The 12,361-nt window shown below is 45.4% G+C and overlaps 1 protein-coding gene across 1 annotated transcript in view; it reads right to left on the bottom strand.

The window, feature by feature from the left end:
• LOC310852233 (uncharacterized protein) overlaps nucleotides 1-12,361 on the bottom strand; it is a 37,794-nt gene that overhangs the window by 9,131 nt on the left and 16,302 nt on the right. The window contains exons 11-17 of the mRNA XM_083755335.1: nucleotides 11,659-11,829; nucleotides 10,889-10,902; nucleotides 8,733-8,756; nucleotides 5,926-7,594; nucleotides 4,573-4,659; nucleotides 2,161-2,331; nucleotides 1,222-1,395 (exon numbers count right to left, since the gene is read on the bottom strand). Coding sequence (XP_083611461.1) covers nucleotides 1,222-1,395; nucleotides 2,161-2,331; nucleotides 4,573-4,659; nucleotides 5,926-7,594; nucleotides 8,733-8,756; nucleotides 10,889-10,902; nucleotides 11,659-11,829 — 2,310 coding nt within the window. The remainder of the gene's footprint in view (nucleotides 1-1,221; nucleotides 1,396-2,160; nucleotides 2,332-4,572; nucleotides 4,660-5,925; nucleotides 7,595-8,732; nucleotides 8,757-10,888; nucleotides 10,903-11,658; nucleotides 11,830-12,361) is intronic.

The raw sequence follows: 12,361 nt of genomic DNA, 5'->3' as shown, positions 1-12,361 counted from the left end.
TCATACTTCAAGCTGCAACCAAGATGAGCTGCATCCCATTTGCACTGCAGTACTATCTCTCTCTCTCTCTCCCCCCCCCCCCGCTATGCCATGTGCCAGAGTGTGGGAACAGTGAAGACTGCAGTCCTCAAGTTTGCTATCCCAAAGGCTTTCCTATCAGCTATTGTGTGATATTTTCAATAACTGTGATCAATTAATTGCTATCAAAGTTGGGTCTGAGGGTGGCAGTTCACTTTTTTGCCATAATAGTAACACAGCAAAATACACACTTTTTTTTTTAGTGGACAAATTAATTTGGGAGGGGGGAGTCTTGGGGATCCTACAAAAAAACTCTTGGGATTGCAGCACCACAGTGGGTGATCTGCGAGACTTCTGATTTCTCTTTGTCCCCTTGCAGCCCCCTCCCCAAAATCTGCTCTGGAGGGTGCAAAACACCAAAGAAAAACACTTGGCATGAGAAGACATCAACTCATGCCATGATGATTCTCTTCCTAAATTTAAAAATAAAAAGTTCTGAGGCCTCAAACATTCAACCTTTTAAAGTGTGTGTGTGTGTGTGTGTGTGTGTGTGTGTGTGTGTTGGAGAGGGCCACAAAACATGACCCTGGTTTGGACTACTACAGGATGATCTGTGTGTGACTGCCCTTGAAGAACATTCAGAAACCTTTCGTCATTCCCCGTGTTGGTGAGGCTCATTTGACAACAACGTAAAGCTGTGAGCCTTTAGCGTCACTGGCCGGATCCTATGGAACACCCTGCCAATAAAGATTCAGCAGGCAACTTCTGTGCCAACTTTTAAAAGCCTGTGAGAAACTTTTCTATTCCACCAGGCCTATGCAGACAATTAAGAGTACATTCCCCCACAATGGTCTGCTGATGTTTTTATTTTATTTTTGCCTTTAACTTGCTATGATGCTATTGTTTGATGTTTTATATTGTTGCAAATTACTATTATATATTTTTATGATACAGCAGTATAATAACTATTTTTCAAAGTAAAATTAAAACTGCAGCTGGTACAGTTCTGAGCTTACGACTCCACCATTGCCTGATTCACCTTGGCCCCCAGTCTGAGTCCATCTTAAAGTGCTGGCTAAGACCTAAAAAAATTGGATCACCTGCTTGGTAAGACCACCTGCTTATCAAAAAGCACTAGACCTGATCCACCAGCTCTGGGCTTTGGCAGTCTGGTTCTGAAAGGGACAGCATGGTGCTCCTCACCCCAAGCTCTGCAGCTTGCAGTTCGGATGCTTCAACCCCTCACACAGCAGCTGAACTCCTTGATCTCCCAGTAAAGGATTCCAACCCAGTTCCAGCTCTGTCAGCTTCTGACTGGTACTGAAAACAGTGGAAAGGTCTCTGCCAGAAACAGAGGTCAGGCCACAGTCCTTCAGTCTGAAAGGTAAAAAAAGAGGTGAGTGGTTGAAAGAGCCTGAGATCGAGATGACATCATGTGGCTTCTCACCCTTCTTCTAAGACTCACAAAAAAGAAGGTGTGATCCAGCACAGAAGAACCTTGTGTCCTTTTCACTCCTTGGGGAGCATAGATCAAATTAGGGCCACTTGCCTAACTAGGTATAGTGATCGTTGGTTTCACTGAGGATAGTTATGATTTAATTCATTGGGGAACTTAGTAATATCCATTTTCAAACAATGGTGCCTTTAATGTTGAAAGATGCTTTGGACTATGAGATAAAAGTAAGTCAGATTAAAACTGATTAAAAACACACACATACAGTATATACACACTTTTCTATATGTGGAGTTCTGGGAAATTCAGGTTAGGATCTGTGATGGAAGGAATTATAGAATATGGCAAACAATACCCAGCATTATACATCACAGTGTGTATATAGAAGGAATACACACAGATGCAGTGTGAATCAAGATACAGAAGAGGGGCAACAAGAAAGGCAGATACTGACAGCACACACCTGAGAGATAGTAGGCCCTTAAGCTTCATGTTCTAGTTTAAAATTTTGAAATCTCTCCAAAACAGTATTTTGTCCAAGAGGGAAAAATTGTGCTGTGGTTGTTTTTTAAAACAGCAAAACCCCTGAGTAATTTTGCACACCTGAAGACAACTGACGTCGTGCACCCTCAATGCCTTTATGTTCCACTGGGAATGCTTAGGCAGAAGAAGCTTTTTTTCCAGCTTACCCCAGTTTTTCTAGCATGCAGTTGGGATGACTCAGCCCTTCACATAGCAGCCTGGCTCCTGATTCCTTCAGAATGGCTGCCTGCAAGTCCAGTTCTACCAACTTCTGGCTTGTTGAGAGAACAGTGGAAAGATCTGCACAGCAACCGTCTGTGAGCTGGCATCCGTTAAGCCTGCAAAATGAGACAGAAACAGCTCCATTAGCCAGCTCTTTCCCTGAGTATCCTTTGGATAAATCCTCATAAACATGGCTGATTCTTCTCCATCATCTCAATGATGCAGCAGATGTTGATTACGCACAGGCCACCTCAACGTGTGTAAAACATTCTGCATCTGGAGCTTTTCTTTTTCTCCTGTGTTTTTCTCCTTAGGTGGTTCAAAGCACAACAGCTTTTAATATTCACACTAAATTAGCAAACTCTTTCTCTGGGATTCACGGAAATGCTCTGGGAAGGTTGCCATAGGCAAATGGAAGGCATTTGAGAAACATGCTAAAGACCAACAGATATGGGGAAATGGAACCCAGATGTAAATAACTGGCTTAGGCAGCAAGCGACTTCTAATTCTGTCCTGCATGGGAGACTAAGCTGTGGCCCTTTGGATGTTGTTGGGCAGGAACTCTCATCATCCCTGACACCTGGGGTCAGGCTTGCTGGGGCTGATGAGAGCTAAAATCCAGCAATATCCAGCGGGGCCACAGGTTCTCCTCTCCTACTGTACTGAAAACACAGAGAGAGATGGACCTTCACATTAACAGCTACCTTGGCACTTGGGGTGTGTTGGTCCACCCAGTGGTGGAGGAAGCCACTCGGGTGCCTGGGGCAGCATGCCCAGAGGCGGGGCAAGCTACCCATAGGAGTGGGGTGCACTGCAGGGCCTCTAGAGTCTGCCTGCCTCCTCCCACTCAGCCGCCTTACAGCTGGGGGCAGAAAGTGGGCGGATCGTTTGGACAGCGTGGAGAGACACGTGGCTCAGGCACGCTGCAGGCCCCGCCTGGCATTTTGTCACCCCCCTCAGTGGTGACACCCGGGGCAGCCCGCACCCACCTCACCCCCTTCTTCTCCCCCTGGGTCCACCTGGTCTTTCCAGTGGCCTTCTCTCCCCTCCTGCCAAGAGAGCAACATTTTTGTCGGGTCTTGCTAGCCAAGCCAAAAAGAGTAGATGACTTTCTGTAGTATTAAAGGTGTGTTGGGTGCTGGAGTGGCTAAGGAAGCACCTTTCTAATGATTTCTGGAGGAAAGGCCAGCGGGGAGCCTGCCAATTTTGCTGCTCCGCAATCAGGGTGCCCCATCAAGAAAGCAATCCCTGGCTGACCTCCCAAGCTTGGAGCCAGAGAATGTATGGGATCTCCATATAGTTGTGGGAATTATCTCCACCCACCTTCAAAGTCTAAGGTGGAGTGAAAGAATGATCACTGCTCACACCCACCAGAGGCCTGTGGCACAGGAGAATGGAGAAGCCTGACCCTCCTGACATGTGATGACTGACATGTGAAGGAAACTCTGAAACACTTAATTGTTAGTACAGTTGTACCTCGGTCTAAGAACAGTCCTGTTAACGAACAATTCGGGGAACGAACTCCGCAAAACTGGAAGTAGGTGTTCCAGCTAGCAAACTTTGTCCTGAAAGCCAAACGGAAGCCGAATGGTGGAAGGGCACCGGCGGCAGGAGGCCTCATTAGGGAAAGCGTGCCTCAGTTTAAGAACGCTTTCGGTGTAAGAACAGACTTCTGGCATGAATTAAGTTCGTAAACGGAGGTACTACCACTGTACCTTGGTTGTCGAGCGGCTTGGCTCCCGAACAAATCAACTCCCGAACGTCGCAAACCCGGAAGTAAGTGTTCCAGTTTGCGAACGTTTTTCAAAAGCCGAAGGTCCGACTTGACTTCCACAGCTTCCGATTGAGTGCAGGAAGTACCTGCAGCCAATCGGAAGCTGAACCTTGGTTTTTGAACAGCTTCAGGAGTTGAAGGGACGCCCAGAATGGATTAAGTTCGAGAACCAAGGTACCACTGTATTAATTTAAGCTTTCCCTAAAGAGGGGCTGGGTGCAACTCTCACAGAATCTTTGAACTGTACAGTTGGAAGGCACCCCAAGGGTCATCTGTGTAGTTTCACCTCACGTAATGCAGGAATCATAAAGCTCAACATACATCTTGCCGACAGATCTGTTTCGCACTTGATCATTTGAATATCTAATATAGAGTCCTCCTTAGCCTCCCAAAACTTTCATGACCTCAGACATTTCCACTTGCCAGTTATTCAGCAAACCTCTGACAATGTGGGGCTGCCCTGGGACCCATTGAGGCACTGCTGTGGAAGTACCTGAACCTCAATAAGACACACATTAGCTGAGTGTGTCTGATTCAATAGAGCCAAACAAGTAACAAGGCAGGGAAAACAGCTGTGACTTACTCCAGTTTCCTGATTTTGTTGTTTGGATCTTTCAGTGCTTGACAGAGAAGGTAAACTGCTGAACGCTCCTGTGTTTTCTGATCAGGCCTAAAAAGGTAGAAAAGTTCGTTATGTTCTGTTTTCTAATATAAAATGAGCATAATCGACAAAATATGCTTATTGGTTATGGTATCCTTTCTGTTTTGGGAGAGAAAAAAGCAGTTTTAGTGATTGCACTACAAACTTTAAACTGGTTTGAAAGAAGTTTAACTGTCGCTACTTCTTTCCAATAAATGTAGGAAGTTCTAGGTCTGTAAGCGTGGTGATCATTCTTCCTCAGAGAGCCCTAGGCCTTTTACGAAACTGCATTTCCCAAGGTGCTTAGGACAGTTAGCTATACTGGCTGGGGCTGATGGGATTTGGAGTCCAAGAGCAGTACACCTGAAGGAGCATCTCAGTATACCTGAAGGAGTATACGTGAAGGAGCATCTCCACCCCTATCATTAAGCCTGAGGTCCTCCTCTGAAGGCCTTCTGGTGGTTCCCTCACTGCGAGATGTGAGGTTACAGGGAACCAGGCAGAGGTGGCGCCTGCCCTGTGGAACATCCTCCCATTAGATGTTGAGGAAATAAACAACTATCTGACTTTTAGAAGACACCTGAAGGCAGCCCAGTTTAGGGAAGTTTTTTATGTTTTATTGTGTTTTTAATGTTCTGAGGGACTCGGGTGGCGCTGTGGGTAAAACCTCAGCGCCTAGGACTTCGCATGGTCGGCGGTTCGAATCCCCGCGGCCGGGTGAGCTCCCGTCATTCGGTCCCAGCTCCTACCCACCTAGCAGTTCGAAAGCACCCCCAAGTGCAAGTAGATAAATAGGTACCACTTTATAGTGGGAAGGTAAACAGTGTTTCCGTGCGCTGCGCTGGTGCTGGCTCGCCAGAGCAGCTTCGTCATGCTGGCCACGTGACCCGGAAGTGTCTTCGGACAGCGCTGGCTCCCGGCCTCTTAAGCGAGATGAGCACGCAACCCCAGAGTCGGACACGACTGGCCTGTACGGGCAGGGGTACCTTTACCTTTACCTTTACTGTTCTGTTGGGAGCCGCCCAGAGTGGCTGCAGAAACCCAGCCAGATGGGCGGGGTTTTATTTATTTATTATTTATTATCCAGAGGACCCCAGGTACTCACACGCCTGCTCTACAGCTTAGCATAGACATAATCCAGATATAAAGGGGAGAAGAAAGAAGGATCTGTCAAAAAACAGAAAAAAGAAAGCAAAGAGCAGAAGTCTTGGTAATGCATATTATGAGAAGTAAGAAAGAAGAGGAATAAAAATCAGCTACAACAGTAATACAGTTAAGAGTTTGGGTCCTACTTACTGACATGGATGACTGAGATGCCCTGGAAGTTCTTCTCCCTCAGGTTCCTTTGACAGAAACAAACTTCCGTACAGGCAAATCGCCTCCAAGTGTAAACAGTTCTGGACACAGAAGGAGAGAACAGCTTGGTCCAGGGGAGTAAATGTCAATCTGTCCATAGTTACTTCAGTCAAATGGTCGAGAGCACATTGGGCAAATTCCTCTTCTTGGGTTGCATACAAATAGTGAAACCTCTCCAGAGGGCGATAATTTGGATAATCTGACTTAATCTGCGTGTCCATTTTAAACCAATCCAGCAAGTCAGCCTTAATTGCAGGTGAAATTTGCCACCCAAATTGTTCTTTCAGGTATTCCATTATTTCTCTGTTTAAGAGGCTAAAGATGAATTGGGCAAATAAGGTCAAATCTCCTGGGTCTTTGCCGCATCCTTCTAGTGAGAGTTCCAGATCTTGCTTCACAGTCTCAGGATCTTTGGGCGTGTCTTCCAAAACATAGAACAAGGCTGCAAGAAACTCTTGTACGCTGAGGTGGAGGAACCTATAGAGACCTTCAGAATCAGGGTCTTTCTGAAAAAGAGCAGGAGGAAGAGAACCTAAGTGACCTGAACTTTGGTTCTGGATTTCTTCGGCCTTGAACAAGGTCTTGTTTTTCCTGATTCCATCAGCAGCCAGTGAGCAGAGCCCTCTCAGATTCCACTGCCCTGAGCTACTGCAGGGAGACTCAGTCAAACGGGAGAGATAAAGTGCATATACCACAGTGAGTTTTTCAGACACTGGCACTAGATCTTCCTTGCCCCTGTCTAGCTGCTGTTTCATCACAGTGCAGAGGACCCAGCACAAATTGGGGACAAAGGATAGGGCAAAGAGTGCTTCATCCCCTTTAACGTACCTAAGAGCCTGTGTTGCTAATTTTTGATCTCCAAAGACCTTGAGGAAATACTCTTCTTTGCCCTCCTCAGAAAAACCCAAAAGTCTCACGCAGCGTTCAGACTGCAGGCAATTCCTGAGGCTTTCCAAAGTGGATGGCCTGGTAGTAATTAGCAGGCAGGCCTCTGGAAGAAGGGCTCTGTGAAATAATGCACTCAAGAGGACTCCCACCGGCTTCTTCTCCCTGGGATCAACGCTTGGGTTGTCTTCCTGGTGTTCGATGGAGCAAGTGAGTTCATGAAAGCCATCAATTATGAAGAGAAGCTTGACAGGTTTTTCTAGGAGTTCCATTATCTCTTCTCTCTCTCTAAGCTCAGGGTCACCGTTTAAAATCAAGTCAGCCAAGTCCGCCTGGCCCTGAACGAGATTCAGTTGCCCACAACTGAGGTAGAAAAGGTAATCAAATCTCCCGGGAAAGAGTCTTCCAGCTGCCCAGTCTAGCAGGATCTTTTTGGCCAAGGTGGTTTTCCCAGTCCCAGCCCCTCCCAGGAGCACCACAGTCTGTGGTCCATCGTTGTCAACCTCAAACAAGGCCTCGGTGGGAACGGCATCCATTTGCTCTGACATGACCCCAGAATGTCTCCATGGTCTGTGCAGTATTTCAGTCTCTCGTCTATCTCCATTTGCAATAATTAGTTGCTCATATTTTTCATTGGGAGGCCCACAGACCCCATGGCTAGCGAGCCTTCTTTCAGGGCTTCGGTATTTCTCTCTAATATGTTCTCTGTATTTCTCCCTGTAATCTAATTCAGACATTATTTGTCATTAGGCATACTTTACTAATTCTGAAAGAAACTGAGCAAGCATCAATGTGGATTGCAAAAAAAAATAATTAAGTTTTTGGTGTATTTGAAGGCTTTCTGAAATATATTTGGCAAAATGCTACAAAAGCTGGGTGAGTTCATGTGTTTTTTACATGGTTCCTTTCCAGAACCAGCTCCCCGTTCTGGGAAATGTTAACACGTAAACTGATTCACAGAGAAAGTACCGTATTTTTCACCTTATAGGATGCACTTTCCCCCTTCCAAAAACGAAGGAGAAATGTGTGTGCGTCCTATGGGGCGAATGCAGGCTTTTGCTGAAGCCTGGAGAGCGAGAGGGGTCGGTGCGCACCGACCCCTCTCACTCTCCAGGCTTCAGGAAGCTATCCGCAAACCCTGGGGAGCCCAGTGGGAGTTCCCGCCGGGCTCCCTAGGCTTGCGGATAGCAGCCTGTTCTGTCCAGCCCCGTGCCTGGGGGGGAAATAATTTTTTTTTCTTTATTCCCCCCCCCAAAAAAAATCTAGGTGCGCCCTATGGGCCGGTGCACCCTATAGGGCGAAAAATACAATATTTTTGACAGAGAAAAGTTCTGTTTGAATTAAGACCTGTGACAGCGGTTTACAAGCTGCAAACCTGTGCACATTTATGTGGGACTAAGTCCCACTGAACTCAGGACTTCTAAGCAATCTCCATAGGCCAGCACTGTACGAAATCCTACTGTACAATATCCTACTTCAGACACCACCCTTGTCTTGCTCCAACACTCCTCCTTTCAGTTGTCCTTAAAAACCCACTTCCTGGAATCCAGAAGAAACTTCCTTATCACATCAAGTAAGATTCTGAATCACAGCAAATGCTCCCATTTTCAGACAAATGGCAGGTTGCCCGTAAGGTCCCTCCATCTGAAAGCAGAGATGAGCACTGCACCCCAAAGTCGAATTCGACTGGACTTAACTGTCCAGGGGTTCTTTACTTTAAATCCCCCCTATTTTGCAAGTCTAAAATTATCAAAATGACTACAATACTGCTCACAATTTGGTTACATCAAAACTCACCAAAGTCCACCTGATTTTAATTAAGCAATCTGAACAGGATTGCAAACAAAACGATCCCGGCTTACCTGGCCGCATTGGTGGTGTCATTTATGAACATGAAAGAGAAAACGAGCAAAACCAGGACACTACTTCCCCTGGGCAGGGTCACCTGCAATTTCTTCTCAGTCTTAAAATCCAGTACAATCTCTACAGTGCAGACAGCCCTTTGTACGTCATCAGTTTCTGTTTAAGTTTAAATGCATTCAGCAACAAGGAAGTATCCCGAGGAAAAAGGTGGAGAGAAATGGATTTGTCCTCCAGTTCCGGTAATCTTACACTGAAAGTCCACCATCTGCTGGTGGAAGTCAGTATTAGTGTGACCAGACCAGACCAGAAAAATGGGATAGCCAAAAAATCAAGGTACAGTATGTGGCTGCAAGACAACCTGCAAAAGTGCCATGTAATCAATTTTGAGAACCTTTTCGTGTTGTGGATGAGCAGATTTTAGCTTAATATTTTAACTCTGGACAGTGGAAAAGGCTCCCTCACAAGGCGGTGGCCTCTTTTTCCTTGGAAGTTTTAAAGCAGATGTTTGATGGTCAATATCCAGACACCAGTCAAGATTGATTAAATGGTGTTTATTTAAAAGGCATAGCTTGTGGAAACATGCCCTTCGCAGGCAGCGGAGAAATGTTACACTGAACACAGGAAAAACAGCATTCACTTCATACTTCACATGGAAGCAATGCATTGACTATTCAGCCTAGTCAGATTTTCACACAGCATAGCAACAGGACGTCAGCTTTTTTTGCCTTATTCTCCTTGCCTTCACCAGCGCCCACTGCTTTATAAACATTCCTCCGCTTCTATTGTAACTAGTGCACAACTGGCTACTTTTAAATAATGGCATGTGATCTCTCTCTCTATTTAGCCTACCTTTACCACTAAAGAGCTTTAAAAGCCCTTACGACACATAAAATCTGATAAAATCCAACACAGGATTAGAATTATCAAATAAAAATGAAAACTCACAAACAGCAAATGCAATGCAGCGTTCAAATAACAATAAAGAATCAGACCAAAAATAATACCCAGGACCCAAGGCCCAGTGAAATAAAACAGGCTTTGTAGCTGAATGAAAAGGCTGGGGGCCATACAAACCTCCAAAGTCATTCCACAACCTGGTTGTCACCACTGTAAAGGCCCTGCCTCAAATCTTTATCAAACCTATATAGTGGTACCTCGGGTTACATATGCTTCAGGATACAGACTCCGCTAACCCAGAAATAGTGCTTCAGGTTAAGAACTTTGCTTCAGGATGAGAACAGAAATCGTGCAGCAGCGGCGCAGCAGCAGCAGGAGGCCCCATTAGCTAAAGTGGTGCTTCAGGTTAAGAGCAGTTTCAGGTTAAGAACGGACCTCCGGAACGAATTAAGTACTTAACCTGAGGTACCACTGTACAGCTCTGATGGCAGTGAGACACAAAGAAAGGTGGTTAAGTTATAGGGCAGAACGACACCTTTAGACTGCACAGATGTTAATGGTATGGAGTTTTACAGCACTAACAACCTTTTTTTTCCTGTATACAACCAACAAGTTGATTCTATTTATTTCCTGGAATTTATATACTGCTTTATATAAGGGGGGGGAGCACCACAACTTCAAAGTGGTTAATTTGCTCCCAGGGACAAAACTAGAATTATTGCAAAAAATTGAAATAATCTCATATGAACTATATAACGGGCACCCACAAGCAGCCTGCAGAAACTTCAAATTTATTTCCCCTTCAAAGTAAAGCTTGGTTGGGTCGGTGACTTTTGGCTGCCATTTCTCAACAATGATATCTTTTTGATACAAGCATTTAATTGCCAGAATTACTGGGTGGAATTTAACCTTGTGCTCTTCCTGTTTATCCATCTGTGCAAGCATTTCTGCCTGTCAGATGGAAGTCTCCCCTTCTCCCCCTCAGTACTATTCCAGTTTCTCTCAAAAAAAACACACCCAAACCAATTTCAGTGGGGTGGAGGCGCTCAGAGGACTCAAGGAGGGAGGAGTTATTGCATAATGAAATATATAATGCATATTATTGTATAATAAAAGAAAAGGGGGGGGGGAGAGAAAGCCACACGGCGCAAGTGAAAGTCTTTGTGCAGGTCTTCTGCCAACAGAACCGATTAGGTGAATCCTGCCCATAGTTTTCTTAATCTTCACTTCTTTCATCACCACTCGGGTATGCCAATACGTTCTCCATTCAACCTGTAATCGAAAATCACATTTGATTTTCCAGTATTGAGAAAGGACAAGTTCTTGGTCAAGTTCTAGTTATTGCTAGAAATAAGTTCTAGTTATTGCGGGAAATAAGGCCCCAGGTGTTTCATCCTGAAACGCAAAAGGCCTGGTTGTTCCATATACAAACTAAAAACCCATCTTTTAATATTCTTTTCTATAACATTTGCAGAAGGATAGTAAGCCTGCACAGCCTAAACAATGTTTATTTTCCTATTTTAAGCACAAATTTGAATTGTCACTAAAGCTTTAGGCTCCAATCCTATGTATCAGCATTTGCCAACCTGGTGCACTGCTTGGGGGGGGGGGAGAGCCCTCCACTCTACTCACATAATCGGACACAAATTTGCATATGACATACAACATATGCAAATCTGTGTCCTCTTTTGCTACCAGAAGGCCTGATCTACTACATACATGTATTGTGCTGAGAAAATTTTATTGGCACTCCTGCATGTGCTCTTCTTGTATAGCACCTTAAACCGAAAGCTAGACAGACTGCCAGAAGTATTAAAACAAGGCCAGATTCTTTTAAGAATAACCCATCCTGCTGGAATATATGGCTCAGGGGTAAGAGTAACACCTAGACCCAATCCCCTAGAGGCCACACTCTGACATGACAGATTTCCCCTACAAGAAATCCCAGACTCTGGTAGAATTGCAATTTCCTTAAGTGCCCAATCATTATGAGGCACGATTTCAAAATGGCTGCCGGAAATAACTCACCATAGTCCCTGCCGTCGTCTCCTTCCATGTTGCAGTGCATTTCTGAACCGATCCTTGCCAGAGGCTCCCAGGACGTCATAGCTGACATGCAGTCTGGCCAGTGACTGGTTTGTAGTCAGGGCAGCGCAGAGGTTCTCACAAGCAGCAGGTGTCTTGCCGCACCCATGCAGCCTATACAATGTAAGGACAAATCCCCAGTGACACCCTTCATTCTCACTGTCGTGGCTTCAAAATGCCTGGCACTAAATAACTGAATAAATAATCCAAGACCTGAAGCGCAGGGAGATTCTCTCACAGCAACTATCTTCCTCAGGACCAGGCAGCTTCTGTTAGGATCTCCACAACCCTCACCAGCCTCTCATGCTTTTAATGAAGGGCAACAGCAATGGTACTGGGGCATATGAGTTGCCCTGCCATTATGACAGGATTCAAAAGATCTAACCATGTATGTGATCACCTTCACCTGCTCAGATTATCTACTGCAGGCTTAGCCAAGGGCCACATTCCATTATGGACAACTTTCTGAGGGCCACAGTCAGTGGTGGGCAGGGCTAGATGTAAATATGGACAGAGCAATGGATGTGAATCTTACTTTTGCATATGGTGGGCTACATTCCACTGATGCCAAAGCCAGTAGTTTACTTACACACACACACACACTTCTCCATTCTCCTTCCAAGGAAGGAAGAGGTGTTTCACTGTT

The sequence above is a fragment of the Podarcis gaigeae genome (genome assembly GCF_964106915.1).
Source record: "Podarcis gaigeae genome assembly, chromosome: 1".
Classification (NCBI taxonomy): domain Eukaryota; kingdom Metazoa; phylum Chordata; class Lepidosauria; order Squamata; family Lacertidae; genus Podarcis; species Podarcis gaigeae.
Note: the sequence above shows the minus strand (reverse complement) of the source record. Positions and strands in the feature narration are given on the sequence as shown.